The 22,378-nt window shown below is 40.5% G+C and overlaps 1 protein-coding gene across 2 annotated transcripts in view; it reads right to left on the reverse strand.

The window, feature by feature from the left end:
- Positions 1 to 17,824, reverse strand: part of med12 (mediator complex subunit 12) — a 194,248-nt gene extending 176,424 nt beyond the window's left edge. Inside the window, exons 1-2 of one of the 2 annotated variants that reach the window (XM_020530169.2) lie at positions 17,695 to 17,824; positions 7,943 to 8,047 (exon numbers count right to left, since the gene is read on the reverse strand). In XM_020530169.2, coding sequence (XP_020385758.1) covers positions 7,943 to 8,047; positions 17,695 to 17,793 — 204 coding nt within the window. In that variant the 5' untranslated portion in view covers positions 17,794 to 17,824. Of the gene's footprint in view, positions 1 to 7,942; positions 8,048 to 17,626 lie in introns of both variants that reach the window. The other variant, XM_048605066.1, reaches the window with a different exon arrangement.
- Positions 17,825 to 22,378: the final 4,554 nt, after the last annotated feature.

Consider the following 22,378-nt stretch of genomic DNA (forward strand, 5'->3'; position numbering starts at 1 on the left):
ATTGGAAAAACTGTTCTATTTATCAGTTAGGCAACAAACTAATAAGCATATTCATGGAATCATAACTTACATGCAATATCCCAAATGCCACATTAACATCCTTGGGTATGTCCTGTAACACAAGCAGGACAAACCCAGTAGAGATGGCAGGTCTCTGTGTTGGTCTCAGATTTCAAGCATTTGCAGTATTTTCCTTTAACACAAAGAGATCAACTCGGACTCATGAAGAGTACAGATTGGCATATCAGGATCAGCACCAGACATGCGTACTTGTAACGAGGTGCCAACCTGCTGAAGGTGCTATACAGAACAACTTGCATGCCGAGCAGCATGTGACTGACAGGGCTAACCAATTCCACAATGAAGGGATCAGACCTAAATTCTGCAATCCCGCCACATACCAGTTTTCAAAGGTAGCGGGCAATTAAACAATTAACAGTTGGAGACGGCTCCATAAATATTCCCATCCTTAACGATGACAGGGTCTATCTTACAAAACTTACAAAATGCTTAAGGGGATAGACAGGGTAGATGCAGGCAAGACGTTTTCCTTAGTAGGAGAGTCTAGAACAGGGGACACAATTTAAAAACAAGGGGTATGCCACTTAAGCAAAAGATGAAGAAGAAATTATTTTACTCAGAGGGTTGTGGATTTTGAATTCTCCACTGCAAAGGACAGAGTGTGAAAACTCAGTCTTTGTGTATGTTTAAGGCATTTCTGATTTCTGATTACCAATGGCAAACAGTTATAGGGATGGGGTGAGTAAAAGTCATTCAAGTCTTCATTCACTTATGATCACACTGAATAGTGGGGCAAGCTTGATAGGCTGAATGGCCCAATTCTGTGCCAGCACATCAGTATGAAAGACAAGGTTGAAACATTTGGATGCATCTTCAGTCAAAAGTGAAGAGTGGATGACCCATATCAGCCTCCTCCTGAGGGCCCAAGATCACTGGTGACAATCTTCAGCCAATCAATTCATTCCACATATCAATACATTGCTTAGAGCATCGAATACCGTCAAGGTTATGGGCTCTGACAAGCTTCGAGCAATGCCACTTAAGCTCCAGACCTCACCATGCATCTAGGAAAGCTGTTCCAGTACAGCTACATCACTGGCACATTGTAAGGGACCACATATTTTTCCTTTTTATACTACAAACTAGAATGGAAGTTAGACATTGCTTTATAGCTGAAATTCTAGGAGGGTTTTGCAACCCGGAAAATCAAATGCACATTTAGCTATACAAAAAGAAGCTGATTTTGGAGCAGTGAGCTTGTTACATTAAGTCAAAGTGGCACAATAAATTTTTTGAGTTAAGGAAACATGGACTGACAATTGGTACCCTCAAATTGGTCAAGTACAGTCTGCTACGAATCAGTGTAAGCAGTGCAACCAGAGCCAGAGTCAGCAAGCTAAAAACATTTTTCTCCTATCTGAGTAAAAACAAAAGTATGACTAACAATCTGAAAAGACAGAATTCTAATATGAGAAGATCTAGATGCATCTGATCAGCTATCAAATTGAAGTTGTTGGTTGGTTCGCCGAACTGACTGGTTTTCATGCAAACATTTTATCTCCCTTGTAGGTGACCTCATCAGTGCTGTGTTGCCTCCGTTGAAGCTTTCAAATTGTAAAATAAACCCTACTCCACATGTAACATCATGTCGTGGTTGTTAAAACCGGAAAGATTTAAAGGGACAACTTAACCCACACTGGTGATGAATCATAGAATCACTACAGTGTGGAAACTGGCCCTTTGGCCCAACTAGTCCACACCGACACTCACAGAATCCCACCCAGACCCATCCCCCTAATCTACACAACCCTGAACACTACGGGCAATTTAGCATAGCCAATCCACCTAGCCTGCACATCTTTGGATTGTAGGAGAAACCGGAGCACCTGGAGGAAACCCACACAGACAGCTGCCCGAGGGTGGAATTGTACCTGGGTCTCTGGCACTGTGAGGCAACAGTGTTAACTACTGAGCCACCGTGCTGCGCCTAAACAGAGAATCATGCCCCTAGACCAACAAGCCAAATCTGGATCTGGACTTTTGATCTCTGTTTTCCCATTCTGTATTTTTCTGACCATAATATCAGTGTTAAGGCACTCACCTAAAGAAACATACTGGGATTGGAAGCAGCCCAGAGAAGGTGACCTCATGTATGAAGCAATTTTCTTATGAGGAGCCAGAGTCATACAGCATGGAAACAGATCCTTTGGCTCAACTTGTCCATGCTGACCAAGTTTCCTAAACTGAACGAGTCCCATTTGCCTGCATTTAGCTCATATCCCTCTAAAACTTAGCTATTCACATACCCATCCAAGCATCTTCTAAATGTTCCACCACTTCCTCTCGCTGTTCATTCCATACATGCACCATCCTCTGTGTAAAAAAGTCCTAAGGTCCTTTTTAAATCTTTCCCTCTCCCCTTAAAATTACGCCTTCTAATTTTGAACTCCTCTACACAAGGGAAAACACCTTTGATATTCACTTTATCTATGCCCCTCAAATTTTATAATCCTCTATAAGGGCTTAGGTATGATAGGCCTGTACAAATGAAGTTCAGAAGAATGACAGTTGACCTTATTGAACCATTTAAGATTCTTAGGGGCTTGACAAGGTAGACACAGAGACTTTTTCACCTTGTATGAGGGGACCAGAGGTAATAATTGCAAAATAAAGGGTCTAAGACAGAGATAAGGAAGAGTTTCTTCTCTGAGGGTAGTGAATCTGTGGAATTTTTTACCAAAGAATTCAAAGCTGAGATTGCCTCCTGCTGCTGCTACATCTCATGGTCTTATGGTTGGTCCTTTGCTTGTCTTACTTATGAATAAATGTGTGCACTTTAGTTTTTAAAGCAGTGCAGTTTCAATTGCATACTTGTGCATTGATAATCATCCTTCTCTGCAACTTGTTAAAAGAATTTTATTTATTCATTTTGTGGGATGTGGGCGTCGCTGGCTGGCCGGCCAGTTTTTATTGTTTGCACCTAATTGCTCCTGAGAACCTGGTGGTGAGCTGCCTTCTTCAACTGCTGCAGTCCACATGCTGAGATTGACCCACAATACCTTTAGGGAGGGAATACCAGGATTTTTACCCAGCGACAGTGAAGGAACGGCGATATATTTCCAAGTGAGGATGGGGATTGGCTTAGAGGGGTACTTGAAGGTGGTAGTGTTCCCATATACCTGCTACCCTTGTCCATCTAGATGGAAGGGGTTGTGGGTTTCAAAGATACTGTCATTTCTGCTGTGCATCTTGTAGATAGTAGCAGCTGGGAGTACTGATAGTTGGCAGTGGAGGGAGTGGATGTTTGTGGATGCAGTGCCAATCAAATGGGCTGCTTTGTCCTGATGGTGTCAAGCTTCTTGAGTGTTGTTGGACTGCACTCATGCAGGCAAGTGGGGAGTATTCCACTACATTCCTGACTTGCCTTGTAGATGGTGGACAGGCTTTGGGAAGTCAGGAGGGGAGTTACTTGCTGGAGTATTCCTGGCCTCTGACTTGCTCTTGTAGCCACTGCATTTATGTGGTGAGTCCAGGCGAATTTCTGACCAATGATAACTCCTAGGATGTTAATAGTGGGGAAATTCAGTGATGGAGCACCATTGAACATCAAGGTTTGGCAGTTCGATTGTCTCTTGTTGGTGGTGGTCATAGCCTGGCATTTGTGTGGAGCGAACGTCATTTGCCACTTGTCAGTCCAAGCCTGGATATTGTCCAGATTTTGTTGCATTTGAACATGGACTGCTTCAGTGTCTGAGGAGTCGTGAATGGTGCTGAACATTGTGGAATCATCGATGGACGTCCCAACCTCTGACCTTATGACGGAGGGAAGGTCATTGATGAAGCAGCTGAAGATAGTTGGGCCTAGGACACTTCCCTGAGGAACACCTGCCGAGGTGTCTTGGAGCTGAGATGACGGACTTCCAGCCATCTTCCTATGTGTCAGGATTTTCACCCGAAACCCAGTGATTCCAGTTTTGCTAGGGTTTCCTGATGCGACACTCAGTCGAATGCAGCCTTGATGTCAAGGGCTGTCACTCTCACCTCACCTCTGATATTCAGCACTTCTGTCCTTATTTGAACCAAAGCTTCAATACGGTCAGGAGCTGAGTGGCCCTGGCGGAACCCAAACCGGGCATCACTGAGCAGGTTATTGCTGAGCAAGTGTTGCTTGATAGCAGTGTTGATGACACCTTCTATCACTTCAGTGATGACCAAGAGTAGACTGATGGGGTGCTAACTGGTTGGGTTGGATTTGTCCTGCTTTTTATGTACAGGACATACTTGGGCAATTTTCCACTTTGTCGCGTACATGCCAGTTTTGTAACTGTACCGGAACAGTTTGGCTAGGGGAGCAGGAAGCTCTGGAGCACAAGTCTTCAGTACTATTACCACAGTGTTGTCAGGGACCGTAGCCTTTGCAGTATCCGGTGCCTCCAACCATTTCTTGATATCATGTGGAGTGAAACGAATCAGCTGAAGACTGGTATCTGTTATGCTGAGGGCTGGAGGAGGCCAAGATGGATCATCCACTCAGCACTTCTGGCCAAAGATTGCTGTGTATACCTGTGTATACAATAAATCGTTGTTTTCTGTTAATGACAAAACATGGTAAGAATTGCTGTTGACCCAAGTAGAAGTCAGTCAGGCAAAATGATATTTTGATAGTTTAATTGGGCATTTGCACACTTGTGATAGTTTATGGAACACAAATGCTTGATTATAAGTGCAGTCTTCCCAGTTAAATTGTAATAATTTACCCAGCTGAGTGGAAAAATACAAGGTATATCCTGTCCAAAAAGACAGGAAAAATCCTACCCCGCCAATTATTATCCCATCAGTCTACTCAACAAAGTGATGATAGAGGTAATGCCATCAAGTTTGGGTTCTGCATGTCACTGAGTTCCTGATCTCAGTGCAGCTTGGTCAAAAATGGACAAAAGAAATAAACTCCAGAAAGGAGATGAGAATGATTGTTCTTGTCACGGCAGCATTTAACAGAGAACGGTATCAAGAAGTTGTAGCAAAAATAGAGTCAATGGGAATCGGGGAAAAATTATCCACTGGTATGTCGTAAAATGGAAGAGGGCGTGGTTAATTGAGGCAAATCATCTCAGTTCCAAAATATCACTGCAAGAATTCTTCAGGATCATGTCCTATCCCCAACTATTTTCAGCAGCTTTATTTATGAACTTCCTAACATCATAAGGTCAGAGGTAGGGGCATATGATAATCACCTCATATTCAGTACCATTCGCAACTCCCCAGAAAGTGAGGCAGTCTGTATCCAGACCCAGAAAAACCTGAATAACATCCTGGCTTGTGCTGTTAAGTGATGAGTGACATTCATGTCACACAAGTACCAAGCATCAACCATCTCCAACAAGTGAGAATCTAACTATTGGTCCTTGATAATCAGCAATATTACCATCACTGAATCCCCTACTATCAACATCCTTGAGGTTACTATCTGCAGAAACAGACCTGGACTGGCTGTATGGGTATTGTGGCTACAAGAGCAGGCCAAAGGCCAAGAATCTCACAGCTAACAATCCATTTCCTTTCTCCCCAAAGCCTGTCCACCATCTACAAGACACAAGTCAAAAGTGAGATGTAATGCTGTTCACTTGCCTAAATGAGTGCAGCTCCAACAACAATTGAGACGCTCAATATTATCCAGGTCAAAGCAATCCACTTGACTGTAACACCATCCACCATCTTCTATTCACTCCCTGTGCCAAAGCATAGGGTGGTATCAGTGTATATTGTCAACAAGATGCACTGCAGCAACCAACTCATACTCCTGATACAGTGCCTTCCAAACCTGCAGCCTCTGCCACCCAGATGGACAAGGGCAGCAGCTGTATGGAGACACCACCACCACCTTCAGGTTTCCCTTTAAGTCACACACCATCCTGACTTCAAAGTACACTGTTCTTCAGAGTCATTGGGTCAATATCCTGGAGCTCCTTTCCTACAGCACTTAGGGATATCTACACCCCAACGACTATGCTAACTTAAGGCAACTCACCAGTATCTCAGTAGCATTTTAGGATGGGAAGTAAGTGTTTGACAATTCTGCAACACCTACATTCCATAAATAAGAATAACTTAGTTTAATTTTGCTCACTTTTAGGCATTTTTAACAATATGTTTGCTGTAGTAAATTGACATGGTCAAGGTGCCACTTTGAATTGAAACATTCATATTAAAGAAGCCATTTTGAGATTCACAAATAATTGTTATAGCAGGTTAGTAACTATCCAGCTACAGATATTGTATCAATTCAATTAGGTTGTAATTCAAAAGTAAGTAATTAACAAGTAGTTGAAGAAGGATGGATCTTTTCAAATTTCTTTGTGTCAGAAACGTATGAATTTACTGAACGTTAACATCAAAGTGTACTGCAAAGCTGCTGCAATAGAAGCGAGAACACTGAAGCCATTAATCACTCTTGCTTGTCCTTGAATTAGTTAAAGCAACATTCATAACGAATAAAAGCGTATGTATTTCAAATATTTTTCCTCCTTACGACCTGCCTATGTAGCTGCTCTGGTGGCAGTTTCTTCAACTCAATTGCACCCGCTTACGTTGCTACTCTTGCACCCATCTTTAGGGCACATCGAACACTTGTATTTGTCTGTCATCCAGCTCTTGCAGTAGCCCCTGCTTCTATGTATCTCCAAATGTGCTCTGAAAACACAACAACTCCAAATGTAACTGGACTCACTCAGAGTTCAACGGTGTCGCAAATGACTGAGATACCCAGGACAGAGAAAAATGAGGAAGAAAAGACGGATCAGTTTTCCCAAGCCAACGTACAAGCTTGTCAGAGAAATACTAAGAAGTGGAAATGATCTCCTTAATATGAACAGGAGGTGAGGATACTTTAGGCAACATCACTCAGAGTTGGAGGACAGCGATTTAAAACCTTGCATGAGGGTTTAAAGAAAAACACAGTTCCTGGAATTAATGGTCTGCCAACAGCTGCAGAATAAAGGACACAATGTCACATTATGCAACTTTGATCCATATAACTCAATATTACCTCAGACTTTTCACACCTAAACAAATGTCACAAAGTATTCACAAAACGTCCCTTTATTCTGTAATGATATGGCAAAAGGTATAACACATGAATTCTGAGCCATTACTTATTTTAGTCCAAAGTAATTATGAAGAAAATATTTGTACATTTAATGCATTATTCTAATTCAAAGTATGTCAAGTACAATGAAAAGCTTTGATCTGTAATAACTATTATGCCAACTGTATAGCAGTTATGGTATGTACAGCAAAGTCCCATAGACCATAAAACTAACGTTTTATCCATCTGCTATTTATAGAACATTCATTGGAAGAATTTTGATTGAACACCAGAATTAACTCCTCTCCAAACAGTGTAATTGGATCTTTCGAATTCAACTAAGCCACTGGAAAATACAACACTTCAATTTAACATCACACCAGGTTGGCACTACAAAGAACACAGAACCTTTTTAGCTATACATCTTTATTTGAAAATAGTGTATACATAGTTATTTCCAATTGTTTTCTAACAGATGGCAATGCTGTATTTTACTATGCAGTACTAGAAATGACTTCGACTACGCTATCTTATTAAACACAGTGGATAGCACGAAAGTGAAGAGTGGCGTGTGAACATAAAATTCTCAAAAATCCAACAATCATGAGTGTTTAAACTGCAATGTTTCTATTTTTTTAACCTTTTAAATAAAATTTGAAATAGTAATGGTATGCACACTTTCATAATTATTCGCTTTAGTTATATCACTTTTCTACTATTGACCTCCACCTCAGTGAAAGGTAGTCATAGTTCTCACTTTACACCCTAGCCTATTCTCAGATTCTCAGTCAGAACTGTCCACAGAGGAGACTTTGATCAACAATGAGAACATCTTACCTTGCCAGGGTTGAAATTTACATTTTTTGCACTACCATGTTCGTCTCCAGATACTGCAGGTTGATTGTTAAAGCCTTGTTTAACATTCAGTGCTGTCAGCTCATCCTAAAACAAAAAGGAACATTTAAGTACGAGTAAAATGGCCAAAAAATATGCTCAAAACACTATCTTTATTCCTCCCATTCTCTGGGCTCACTGTCCTGCATTATGGCGATTCACTTCCAAAGTATTTAATTGGTTTAAAGTGTTACAGGATGCCAGTGGTCATTGAAATCATCATATCAATAGAAGACTTTTCTTTTGTATAGTGCTACCTTTTGAACGGTTCTCATGAGCTTCAACTGATTTGACTGATATTTTCTATCTGTTGGATTCTTTGTGATAAATCAAAGTTATCTGAACATCTGTTTTCATTTTTGTTCATCAACTAATTTACTTGTTCCAGTCCAGTGTGGGTTCTTTTTAAATATTAACCTGGTAAAACAATTTTGTTAACTGAAAATTTTGTTGACTTGACTTCTATCGTGTTCACGTATCCTCTCTGACAATTACAAAACATATCCACCATAACCCAAACTAGAGGTCACGATTGAGAAATAGTCCAGAAATCAATTTTTAACTAAATAATAATTTAAATAAAATACACATTTTGTTTTTGTCAAGTTCAAAAACTAAACATAAAATTGAAAAGAGTGGTAAGCGTATGTGCATCAAAGGACATTGCAGCCAAGTTTGCAGAAGGTTTCATTTAGATTTACTTTAACAGTGTAAACTGCAGACACAACTCTGTCATTTCAGTAGCTTGGCTTCTATTATATCACACCATTCCAAAGACACCAATGTTTATGTGCATGATTTGACACAACAAGCTGTGACAATGGAGACTGAGAGTTGGAAGAAGTTCAGAGGAGAAAATGTAAAAGCATTTTTGTTAAGCTTAAAAGCAGGGCCATTATTGTTTTTAAACAGAAGACAAGGAGTTGATAATGTCTGTATGTTCTGTGTTTCAAGGCCTTTTGTGATAATGTATTCCTGTCATGCACTAAGTTTACTGAATTTTAATAAATCAGATGTTTTATTTAATGTTCAGAAAATCCCTCCAGGCACAGCCATGGTCCCCAGTATGTAGATTGGACAGTAAATTCCACTGCCTGCCCGCGTTCCTTTGCCATGAGCGTCTTTGACAGTTGATCACACCACCTGGTATTCTCATACCACGCACGTCTCTGATAGAAATGCGGGTAGGCAGTAAACTTCGGGTGACTGCCCTGCCACTGCACGAGTTCCATTTCAGGAAGCTGTGCAGTTCAGGGAAAATGTATACATGCCCTTAGGTTTTGCCAGCCTGTTGCTTCGTGTCACAGTTCAGTTGAGGTGGACTGTCACTGCAGAATAAATTAAGTTTTGCAGTGGCCGTACAAATAAATAAGAAAAAAACTTGGAACTGATCTATGAAGTCAGTATATTACAGTATTAAAAACACAGGGGCCATCATGTCTATACACACTCTCTGCAAGAGTAGCTCAGCTAGGCTCACTCCTCTATCCATTCTCTGTAGTCCTGCAGTTTTGCTTTCCTTCAGCTGCTTTTATAATAGGTCCACGCAGAATAAAAGAACAAAATTATAGGAAATGCTGTCATGCTCTGCATCCAATATCCAAGCAAAACAAGACAATCAGGGGCCTCGGAAATAAGTCACAATGACAGAAATGACCTTCCTGTGCCTCCATACTTGAAAGCAGCCAGCAGCATTCCAAATGTTGCAGAAACAGATCCAGAAGCCTACTTGCAGCTTGACCAATGGTAGAGTGAGGTCACAAACTACAAGGTGACACCATAGTGATGAATGATGAACCTGGTCCATTTAAAAGGAAACCAAAACAGTATTTCCATGCTGAACAGGAAAATGAATTTCTGTTCACAACTGCAAATGATAAGGGGTTGTCTTATTTGTCACCAAAGCATGTCGATAAGTAAAAAGGAAAATTTGGAATACACCAGACAACAATACACAGTGCATTCAAGGATAATTTTCCCTTGAACGGCATGGTTTGGACAATAAAAGTCGAAAAGCTGAAGGCTGTTTTGAGAGCTCAACAATCGTTACTCTTTTCCTACGTTGCAGCAAAAAGGGAAGGCGTGCACTGAAGCATCATTTTTTCTGCAAAAGTACAAGAAATAATTTACAGGCGGTGAAGCAATTAACACAGCAATGATTATGGCGCTTTATCCGAAGACTTTCAGAACAAAGAAATAACTGCAATCCAGAACAGGTCAATCAGTGCTTCCACAATAGCAAAAAGAGTGATACCTTTGTTCGAAGACATTTTTCAGTAACTACAGCAGGACCAGAAGGTTGTGAATACTTCTCACTTCAGTTCAATGAATCCCTCAACATGGCCTTCACAGCCCAGCTGATTGTTTTTGTCCACATGGCTTTTAAGAACATAACAACTCAAAGATCTCTTCACCATTTGGCTCTTTAAAAAGAGCGCAAAGGATGAGGATATCTACAACCATCAGCCCTTCTTATTTAAATCCTTAGAGAACTCCGTGCTGCCAACGATGAAGTAATCTTCCATGCTGATCTTGTGTAGTTAATAGAAGGGAATATCCTGCAAAGATTTTTAGTTCTGATGCCTGAAATAGTCACTTTTTTTTAAAAATCAAGAAATGTAGTGTGCAGTGAGCTGTCAGAAAATGCATAATTGCTCGACTTTGGGTTCGTTACAGTTATAACATCAAAATTGAACAATCTGAACTGTAAACTACTGGGAAAGGACAAAGACTTAGAACAAATGCTCAGTGCTGTGAATGCATTCCAGATAAAACTGGTACTCCTAGTGAAAAAATAAGATGTAGCAACACTTCCCAAATTTGGAGAACATACTAGAAAGAGCAATTCAACAGGTTACTATTGAGTGCTGGTGGAGGAGGGAGCAGATGTTTGTGATGTGGTGCCAGTCAACCAGGCTGCTTCTTGTCAAGCTTCTTGAATGTTGTTGGAGCTGTATCCATCCAGGTAAGTGTGGAGTATTCATTCCATCACATTCCAAACTTGTGCTTTGTAGATAATGGACAGGTTTTGAGGAGTCAGCGGCTTAGTTACTCACCACAGTATTACTAGCCTCTGTCCTGCTCTTGTAGCCGCTGTGTTTATGTGACAAATTCATTTGAGTTTCTAGTCAATGGTAACCCTAAGGATGTTGATAGTGGGGGTTCAGTGATAGTAACATCCATGAATGTCAAGGGACTGTGGTTAGATTGTTTCTTATTGGAGATGGTCACTGCCTGACTTTTGTGTGGTGCAAGTGACTGAAGTGATAGCAGGGTAACACTTTGGTAATGATCATAATTCTACTTGTTTTAAAATAGTTTTGGAAAAGGATAAGCCTTCCATAAAAAAATGAATTTTTAATTGCATTAAGGCAAATTTTAACGATACGAGGCAAGAACTTTCAAAAATTGATCTGAGTAGGCTATTCACAGGTAAAGGGACATCAGATAAGTGGGAGGCTTTCAAAATTGTGATAACAAAAGTTCAGAAGCATTATGTTTCCATTAGAGTGAAAGGTAAGGTTGATAGGATTAAAGAACAGTGGATGAATAAAGTTATTGCGGATTTAGTCAAGGATAAAAAAAAAGAATTGAATATTAGGTATAGACAACTGGGTTCAAATGAATCTCTTGGACAGTATAAAGAGTGTAGGGGCATTAAGAGGGAGATCAGGAAGGCAAAGAGAGGCTATGAGATAGCCGTGGCAAATAAAGTTAAGGATAATCAAAAAAGATATACTAAGACCAACAGAGCAACTACAGACAGAGTAGGGCCCCTTAAAGATCAAAGAAGTTATCTTTGTGCCCAACTTCAGGAGGTGGAAGAGATATTAAATAAGTATTTTGCATTTTTTTTTTACTGTGGAGAAAGAAGTGGAGGCTAGGGAACTTGGGGAAATAAATACTGATGTTTTGAAAACAGTTCACATTACAGAAGTAGTAGTCCTGGAGGTCTTAGAAAACATAAAGGTGGATAAATCTCCAGGACTGATCCAGTGAATCCCAGGCTGTTGTGGTAAGTTAGTGAGGAAATTGCGGAGCCCTATGTAGAAGTATATATATATCATCTGTAACTATGGGTTGAGACGCCGGATGACTGGACAGTGGCTAATGTACTTTTGTTTAGAAAGAGATGTAAAGAGAAGGAACGATAGACCTGCGAGTCTGACTTCAGTGGTGGGTAGGTTGTTGGAGGTGATTCAAAAAGATAGGATTTATTTACATGTGGAGAGGCAAGCAATGATTAGGATAGTCGGCAAGGCTTTGTGCGAAGGAAATCGTGTCTTTCAAACTTGATTCAGTTTTTGGAGGAAATAACCAAGAACACTGGTGAGGACAGAGCAGTAGACATTTTTACTTGGACTTTAGTAAAGCCTTTAACAAGGTTTCACATAGTAGGCTAAGAAGTAAAGTTACATCACAATAGATTCAGTGTGAGCTTGCCAATTGGATACAAAATTGGCCTAACGGCAGGAGACAGAGAATGATGGTGGATGGCTGTTTTTTGGACTGGAGGCCTGTGACCAGATAGATTCCACAGGGATAAGTGCTGGGTCCACTTTTATTTGTCATTTATATAAATGATTTAGATGAAAATATACAATGGCTAGCAAGTTTGCAGGTGACACCAAAATTGGTGGTATAGTCAACAGTGAAGAAGGCTATCTAAGATTATAAAGAGATCTTGATCAATTGGGTCAAGAATGGCAGACGGAGTTTGATTTGGATAAATGTAAGATATTGCATTTTGGTAAAACAAACAAGGGCAGGACTTATACAATTAAAAGGAGGGCCTTGGGTAGTATTGTAGAATAGAAAAACCTAGAGGTTCAGGTACATAATTCTTTGAAGTTTGAATCACACATAGACAAGGCAGTTAAGAAGGCGTTTAGCATGCTTGCCTTCATGACTTAAACCTTTGAGTATAGGAGTTGGGATGTTATGTTGACATTGTACAGGACATTGGTGAGGCTTCTTCTGGAGTACTGTGTCCAGTTCTGCTCTCCCTGTTGTAGGAAGATATTACTAAGATGGAGAGGGTTCAGGAGAGATTTACCAGGATGTTACTGGGTATGGAGGGTTTGAGTTAGAAGGAGAGGCTGGATATGCTGGGACTTTTTCCATTGGACCATGAGAGGTTAAGGAGCGACTTTATAGAGGTTTGTAAGGTCATGAGGGGTACAGATAAGGTGGATGGTGACTGCTTTTTTTCCTCTAGCGTGTGGGATTTCAAAGCTATGAACATTTTTTAAAATCTCTCTCGTCTCACTTTAAAAATAAGACATGAGAGACATTTTTTTTTATACACAGAGAATGGCTTGTGTGCGTAATGAGATTTCAGAGGAAGCGGTTGATGCAGGTACAGTTACAACATTTAAAAAGACATTTGGATAAGCACATGAATAAGAAATGTTTTGAGGGATATGGGCCAAGCGCAGGTAGATGGGACTAGCTTAGTTTGGGGTTATGGACTGGTTGGACCAAAGGGTCTGTTTCCATGCTGGAACAAAAACAAAGTTGCTGGAGAAGCTCAGCAGGTCTGGCAGCATCTTCAGTTCTGAGAAAGGGTCGTCAGACCAGAAACGTTAACTCTGTTTTCTCCACTTCACAGATGCTGCTAGACATGTTGAGCTTTTGCAGCAACTTTGTTTTTGTTCCTGATTTACAGCATCCGCAGTTCTTTCGGTTTCTGTTTCCGTGCTATATGACTCTATGAATGTTACTTGCCACTTGTCAGCCCAAGCCTGGGTATCGCCCAGATCTTGTTACATTTGAACATGGACTGCTTCAATATCTGAGGTATCACAAATGGTGTTGAATATTATGCAATCATCAGCAAACATCCCCACTTCTGACCCGAGGGAAGGTCATTGACGAAGCTGCTCAAGGTGGTTGGGCCTAAGACACAATCCAAAGGAACTCCTTCAGGGATGTCCTACAGCTGAGTTGACTGGCCTTCAACAACCATAGCCATCCCCCTATGTGCCATGTTTGATCCCCACCAGTGGAGATTTTGCCTTTAATACCCATTGATTCTAGTTTTGCTAGGGCTTCTTGATACCGTACCCCGTCGAACGTGGCCTCGATATCAAGGGTTGTCACACTCACCTCACCTTTTCCCAGTAAAACAATTTGGGTCATCGCTAACCTCTGGGTGCTCCACCACCCAGACCTGTTGTCAGATGAGCTTCACGCAGGTAACCCTAAATTTACTGACAGTCCCAAAACATCAATCTTACAAACATCACACTGCAACACATGATACTGTTTCTATTATGATTGAATTGCTAAGTACAATATCCACGGTGGAGCTTTGATCTCTCATCTGAGTTATAAGCCAATTTCAGTCAGAAAGGCAGTGGGAAGGTGTGTTTAGCTTTAATTCCCTGGTGTTGGGGCAAGGCCATGGAATAGCTTATCACAAAGATTCAGTGTTTCTGCACAATTTGGAAAAATCCTTTTAGGATGATGGTCTTTGTCACTTTCACCAATTTGTTTTCTTTCCTGAAATTTGGAGATGATTCCACAGATGTCAATAACTTTCCAGTAATTCACCTGTTGCCAGTTGTCACGTGTAAATCTTTCCAAAAAGTATCAGCATGCTATAAAATCATAAAGATTTCATATTCAAGCCAGATTTTCCAATCATTTTTTTTCCAGCACAGACCGCTGTAAACAAAGTGCCATGGATACTTTCCATGGATATATTTTCTCTCCTAAACTAGGACACTGAGATATCCTCAAGCATTTCCCACTGTTGCCTTCACAGTGAAATTAATAGTCTGGGAAATTACATAACTAAATATACCAGTTGAAAAATTGGTAAGAAAAACAACACAAAAATTTTTTTCAGCCTTTTTAGAATGTAACAAAATAAAATACTTCTGAAAGAACTAGCTGGGATAAACAGTGTCCACAAATTTAAATGGTGATTGAAATTATGGCCAATGAGATTTAAAAAGACAGCTCAAGATGAAACGTTCAAGAAGAGACTTTCAGAGTGCAGGTAGGATCATAAGAAATAGGAACAGGAGCACGTCATTTGGTCTGTTGAGCCTGCTCTGCCATTCAATAGATCCTAGCTGATCTGACATTCCTCATGTCCACTGTCCTGCATTTTTCCTGTAACCCTTGATTTCCCCATCAATCTATCTATCTATCTTGATTTCCCCATCAATCTATCTATCTATCTATCTACCTCAGCCTTAACTATACACAAGGGACACTCTCTCCACAGCTCTCTGGGTCAAGGAGTCCCAAAGACACTAAACCCTTTGAGAGAAGAAATTCCTCCTCATCTCAGTCTTAAACTGGCACCTTTTTATTCTGGACTATGCCCTCTGGTCCGAGACTCTCCCCCATGATGAGAAACATCTTCTCAGCATTTACACTGTCAATCCCCTTATGTTTCAATGAGATCACCCCTCATTTTTCTAAACTCTAGTGAGTAGAGTCCCAACTGTTTAGCCTTCACTCAGTTGCAGTAAGAATTCCCGACTCTTGTACTTCAACCCCTCTACATTAAGGGCTAATATTCTATTAGCCTTCCTAATTACTGCTGCACCTGCATGTTAGCTTTGAGTGTTTCATGTACAAGTAGCCCAAATCCCTTTGCCTTGCAGCTTTCAGCAATTTTTCTCCATTTAAATATATTCAGTTCTTTTGTTCTCCCTTCCAAAATGAACAACTTCACATTTTCCCATGATACTCCATTTGCCAACTTTACCCACTTACTTAACCTATCAATATCTCTTTATAAACTGTTTGTATCTGTCTCACAACTTGCGCTTCCACCTATTTTTGTGTCATCTACAAATTTGGCAGCAGTTCGTTCACATCCTTCTTCCTAGACATTAATAAATGCCAGCTCAAGGTTCAGTACGAATGGTGCAGTGGAGGTGGACAGCAAAACAGAACTGCAAACATAGAAGATCATAATGAATGTAAGACTAGAGCTTGGCCGGTATAAATCAGTGGTAATATTTGTAATCATGGAATAGATTATGAAATCAGCGTATTGGTGGACAAGAAACCAACGAAGGTTGATAGAAACATAAGCAGTTGGTGAGTCAACTTAATCTGAAATAGCTTGCAAGCACTGAAGTTTCAAATCAGTCAGAGTTTTATATGGTGAAGATCAAAGAACTGATAAAGACAAAGTTGGACAAATAACAGCTGGAGGTAACAACAGCATGATTGAGAGCAGTATCATCTCAGTTTTGATCCAATAATATCTTTCCTCACTAGCAGAGCACCCACACTTCCCAACCCCTGCCCCAAAACCTAGATCTCCTCTTTCCCCCTCACCTCCCGCAAGCACAATCTTGCTCGTTAACTAACCTGTCAGTAGACACTAAGCTTACATGAACAATAGACACTTGGGCAAAGTACTAGAGCATCATAGGTACTGGTGAAATTGTAGCATGTCTTTTATTTTTAAAAGATCAGTACCAAGAAAGAATCCACAATGAAGAGGGAGAGAAACATAATGATAGTTGCCATTTTATTCCCACACCACACTGAGCAGGAGCTGGCCATTTAGCCCCTCATGTCTACTTCAGCATTCAATAAGATCATGGCTGATCGGATTGCAAACTCAAATCTGCATTCCCGCCAGGCAATCTTTCAACCTTTGCTTAACAAGGCTCTATCCACCTCAGTCTCAAAAATATTCAAGCACTTTATTTCCACCATCCTTTCTTAAAAACAGTTCCAAAGATTCTCAAGATTCTAACAGATTCAAAGAAATCAAAGGTGTATATGAGAATAAAAAAGCAAAACATTGGCTGATGGAAATCTGAAATGAAAACAAAAATGCTGGAAATACTGTGATCAGGTAGTATCTGCAGAGAGAAACTGAATTTATGTTTCAGGACAAGTTATCTCACCCTGAAAAATTACCTCTGCCCAACTTTGTGAGTACTACCAGCAATTTTTATTATTAATTCTAAATGGGACTTTTTGGCCAAAAAATACTGCAAAACTTTAATCGGACAAGACCCAAGAATTACTTGAAAGAGCGGGCCTCAAAATTAATTCAGAAGGACGTGGAGTTCAGCGGGGAGCCAAAAAGAATCTAGATGACAGCAACGGTATATGTTGTGCAGCTGAAGATGTGGTTCAGGGTTCTTAAATAGTTTCTCATTTTGAGGTTTGAGGTCTAGTACATTAACTGAAAACAAAAAGTACTCGATGATATAGTGCGGCGTAATTTGAGTCTAGAAGCACGGCAGATCCTCAAAATTTCCCGATTATTTTAAGAGTAAAAATATATCAATTTTAAGATCAATCGCAAACAATGTGGAAGTTGATTGCTTCTGAGTTTCTCCCAGGTAGAGACAGTGAAGATTTGTACCATCTATGACGAATTTCCATATTAACCAGATGTTATTGATAGGTCGGTCCAATAATTAGCTGTTTAAAAAGCTGAGCTATGCTCCAGCCCAAACTCTCTCTACCTCACAGAGACAGGGTGACCAACCCGCGGTTAAGGACCGACAGTACAGAAGCAGCTTATTGCTGCTGTCTGCAAGGCTGCTCTAGGCCCAAGTCCACCCATACACACGGACTGTTTATTGTTTACATGGACGCTTCTCTAGGCCCGGCTCCCCGCGCCGGCTTACTCACCCCGCCGGCCCGGCTGCCTGACTGAGTGACTGGCCGTCCTCCCCTGGATTCTCGACGATTTTTCCTACCTCTTTCTGCTTGGGGTCCTGCGGATAAACGTCTGGCGGCCCGAGCCGAGGCCTTTTCAACGGCCTATGCTCATAACTCAATATTCCGAACGCCGCCATCTTTGGGAATGCCGGCTTGCCCCAACGAGTAGCTCCGAGCGCTACCGGAATTTGTCGATTCCGAGTGCTGACGAAGATTGTCGACTCCGAGTGCTACCGGAATTTGTCGACTCCGAGCGCTACCGGAATTTACCGACTCCGAGCGCTGACGGAGATTGTCGTAGGTGAAGGGGCATTTTGGCTAAAAGGACAAATGATAATAAATGTAGTAACTTGGCCTGGACCACATTAATACTCTAAATAAAGATATACTGTACTATAACCAGGGGCAACATTCCAGCTAACTATTTTTCTAATGGCTGAAATAAACTATAATGCGGAGGTGCTGGTGTTGGACTGGGGTAGACAAAGTCAGAAATCATACGCCACCAGGTTATAGTCCAACAGGTTTATTTGAAAACACAAGTTTTTGGGACATAGGCCGCTTCACCAGGTGAAGTGAGAAAAAAGCACACACACAGAATTTATAAGTAAAAAATCAAAAAGTCACACAACTGATGATGTATATTAAACAAACCTGAAAGGAAAGTTAAGCCTCTCAAATTTTTTTTTTCTTATTCAAAATTTAATGTGAACGGCGCCATGTATGTATGGCCAAGGTACACATTTTTCACTGTATTTTTACATTGAATACATGTGACAATAAATGTTTCAATTCAAAGTTGCCGGAAAAGCTCAGCAGGTCTGGTAGCATCTGTGAAGGAAAAAACAAAGTTAACATTTCGGGTCCAGTGACCCTTCTGAGGTTCTGAGGAAGGATCACTGGACCCGAAACGTTAACTCTATTTTTGACATCACAGATGCTGCCAGACCTGCTGTGCTTTTCCAGCGACTTTGTTTTTGTTCCTGATTTATAGCATCCACAGTTCTTTCGGTTTTTATTTAATGTTTTAATTCAATTCAATTCAATAAGATGCTGTTAAATCTTTAATCGGTTAGAAGGTTTTAATAGATTAATATGTATATGTAAATCGCCAAATTTCTTTCAAGTCACTTCCCTGCGAGAACTAAAGGTGTTATCAGTGTAAAGAAGAGGTGACATTTTAGGTCAGACAATACATGTTAGGTGTTTAGAATTTGTTTGTGTTTTGGTTTGAAGTCAGACTGGTTTTATTTCTAACATAAGAATTTATAAAATGACACATTGACTGACTGTCTATAAATTGTGTGCTTTTTGACACACACACACTCTCTCTCTCTCCCTCACACACACATACATATACACATACACATGCACACACACATATAAATCTGTGGGTGAACTTGCATTTGCAGATACATTCTATTTTGTTCAAAAAGCACACAATTTATAGACAGTCAGTCAATGTGGCGTTTTATAAATTCCTACTTTAGAAATAAAATCAGTCTGACTCCAAACCAAAACACAAACAGATTCTAAACAAAGCCTCACACCTAACATGCATTGTCTGACCTAAAACGTCACCTCTTCTTTATATTGATAAAACCTTTAGTTCTCTAAGATTTAACTGTATCTTACGTTTGTTTAATAATCCTCATCAGCTGTGTGAACCTTTGATCTTTTACTTATAAATTCTGTGTTCTATGTGCTTCTTTCTCCATTCACCTGACGAAGAGACTACACTCCAAAAGCTTACGTTTTCAAATAAACCTGTTAGAAGACAACCTGGTGTTGTGTGATTTCTAATGGAATTTATAGGCGGAGAGATTGTTGCAATATAATTCTAGGTAATTAAGAGTTTCAAAAGATAGTGCAAATGGTGTGAGTGGAGATTCTACAGGCTGTATAACAAGTCTTTGCAGGAGATCGAAAGTGTCAAATGATGTGAGAAAGGTGTGAATAGCTGAATAGCAAGTGAAGAAATGACCTATGATCCAATTAATTAAGGCAGAGAGATAATGACAAAAAATAATTTGAAACTTTGAAATAAACTAAGCCAGATTTAGAGTTAGCTCTAAACACAAAAAAACCAAAGAACTGCAGATGTTGGAAATCTGAAACAACAGAAATTGCTGTGAAAACTCAGCAGGTCTGGCAGTATTCTGTGGCAAGAAAGCAGAGTTAATGTTTTGAGTCCAGTGACACTTCTTCAGAACTGGGCAGTGCTTCTGTTTTCTATTCTGTTCTATTTCTGTTTCTGTTTTAGATTAACTCCTTAAGTTCTGTGCTGGTGAATAGGCATCAAGAATTTGCCAAGCACCAGTCCATCGCAATCTCTTTCACTCCAGCCCTGGTGGTGGTTCCACTCTTGAAAGTCTTCCTTATATCTACTACACCAGATCTTCTTTTGCTGGCCATGTCTTCTTTTCCCATCTGATAGTGTCCATTCAACTGCCACTCTAGCAATGTCTAGTCCAAACCACGAAATCTGCATCCTGTCAGTCTCAGCCTCTCTTTTTCGCACAGAGGGTGGGTCGATTGTAGAAAGAACTGTCTGAGGAAGTAGTAGATTCAGGAACAGTTACAACATTTCAAAGACATTTAGACAGGTACATGAATAGGGAAGATTTCAAGGGATATTGGACTAGTTTAGTTTGGGAAACTTAATTGGCTTGGGCAAATTGGACGGAAGGGTCTGTTTCCATGCTGTATGACTCTATGATTCTCTGTCACAATGTTCACTGCACACTCATGTGCAGAATTTCTTCATTGATGTTGTCTCTCCAAATGAGTCGATGGATCTTAGTGGTAGAAGACATCTGACTTGGGCATCCTCTTCCATGTCTCACTGGAATAGACTGCAGTTAGTACATGTAAGGTCCAGTTTCGTAACCATGCTGATTGTGTTGGATGCCCCTACTGTGTCAAGGTGTGGGGTGACTGTTGATGCTATGTATATCATATGGCCATTGATTTTTCAGCGTTTGGTGTTTGGCATTCTCAATATTCCTTTGCACGATAATAATGTGGGTCCAGTCATCATTGTCTTTGTCTTCTCACAACTGGTCTGTAGACCGACCTCAGTATTACTACACTCAATACTTGTGGCTGGGTCTTGGAGCATATGTTAGTCTTTAACCACCAAGACAACGCCATCTGAAAACAATAGCTCTGTGAACCAGCAGTGTTGCCATTGGATACCAAGTGTGTATCGACCATCACCTTCCTCATTATAAAATTATGTCAAAAAAAGGAAAGGAATTGACAGTGTATGAAAGCTTGCCATGCTCTTGTGATGATGTTGAAGTCCATGGCGCCTTTCCTGGTCTTCATTCAGCAGCTGGAGTCATGATATAATGTTTTAAAGATATTGGTAAACTACTCCGAATACTGTATTGTCTTATGATGTACCAAAGTGATTGTTAATGAATGCTATAGAAAGCCTTCTTGAAATCAATGAAATGGAAACCCTAGTCTTTGCTCAATTATGTTGTTGAGGGTAAAGATCTGCTCACAGTGTGATCTAGCATCTCAGAAAGAGTACTGTGCTGAAGATAATTCCTGTTCCTTACAGCTGAGTTATACCCCTCCAGTTGTTGTAGCTATGGAGTTTCTTTGGCAGCTTGAATATTAGTGCTCATTTCTAGCATTCTGGTGTATCGTTCACACAGTCTAGATCTTGTTTAACAGGTTTGTGAGCTGTGCTGGTAGTTCTTAAATTCCACATGCCATGTTGTTCTTCAGTCTCCTTAAAGGTTTTCCCAGATGGCGCTATCTACTAGGATATTGATTTGTAAAGTTTTGTGAAGCTGAGTCTAAATTCTTCCAATTTTCAGTGGCAGGTCTATCTACCATTCCCGATCCAAGTATTGAATCAGGATCACTGGTCCAGTGTCAGGAGTAAACGAATCAGTTTATTTGCACTGTCTCTTCTAGCCTTACGACCATTTCCAAGTCTACAGTCCACTCTAGTCTCGTGAATGACCCAACACTGGAGATCAATGTATGGTTGGAAACTTTAGTTGAATATATTCCTGAATGATTGTTGCTGAAATGACCTCCTAGATCAACTACCTGACCACTCAAACAGCCTTTTATTTTTGCATCTCTCGCATTTTTACGTTTAATAAATTATATGTGCAAAGAAAATTGAAATCTTTTCAATGCCCCAACAATCTTTCCTCCAGATTTCTTGCAGCTAAGTCTTCTGAATTAATGTTCAATTCATAGAGATTCCAACCAATCCTGGAAGGTTGGCAATTCTAGAAAGAATTTTCCATCATATTGGGCAGCATGGTGACTCACTGGGACCCAGGTTCAATTCCAGCCTTGGGTGACTGTCTGTGTTGAGTTTGCACATCCTTTCCGTATCTGCGTGGGTTTCCTTCCACAGTCTAAAGATGTACAGGTTACATGGATTGTCCACAGTGTCCAAGGATGTGCAGGCTAGGTGAATTAGCCATGGTAGGTGTGGGGTTACAAGGATGGGGTGGGGCAGCTGAATCTGGATGGGATGCTCTTAAGACAGACAGTACAGGACTCAGAGATAGTAGGAACTGCAGATGCTGGAGAATCTGAGATAACAAGGTGCAGACCTGGATGAACACAGCAGGCCAAGCAGCATCAGCGGAGCAGGAAGGCTGACGTTTCGAGCCTGGGTCTAGGCCTTTGTACATTTCTAAATTAAAGGTGCTATATTGATGTTTAAAAGACTTTTTATTGTTG

This window comes from Rhincodon typus, chromosome 14 (genome assembly GCF_021869965.1).
Source record: "Rhincodon typus isolate 14 chromosome 14, sRhiTyp1.1, whole genome shotgun sequence".
NCBI lineage: Eukaryota > Metazoa > Chordata > Chondrichthyes > Orectolobiformes > Rhincodontidae > Rhincodon > Rhincodon typus.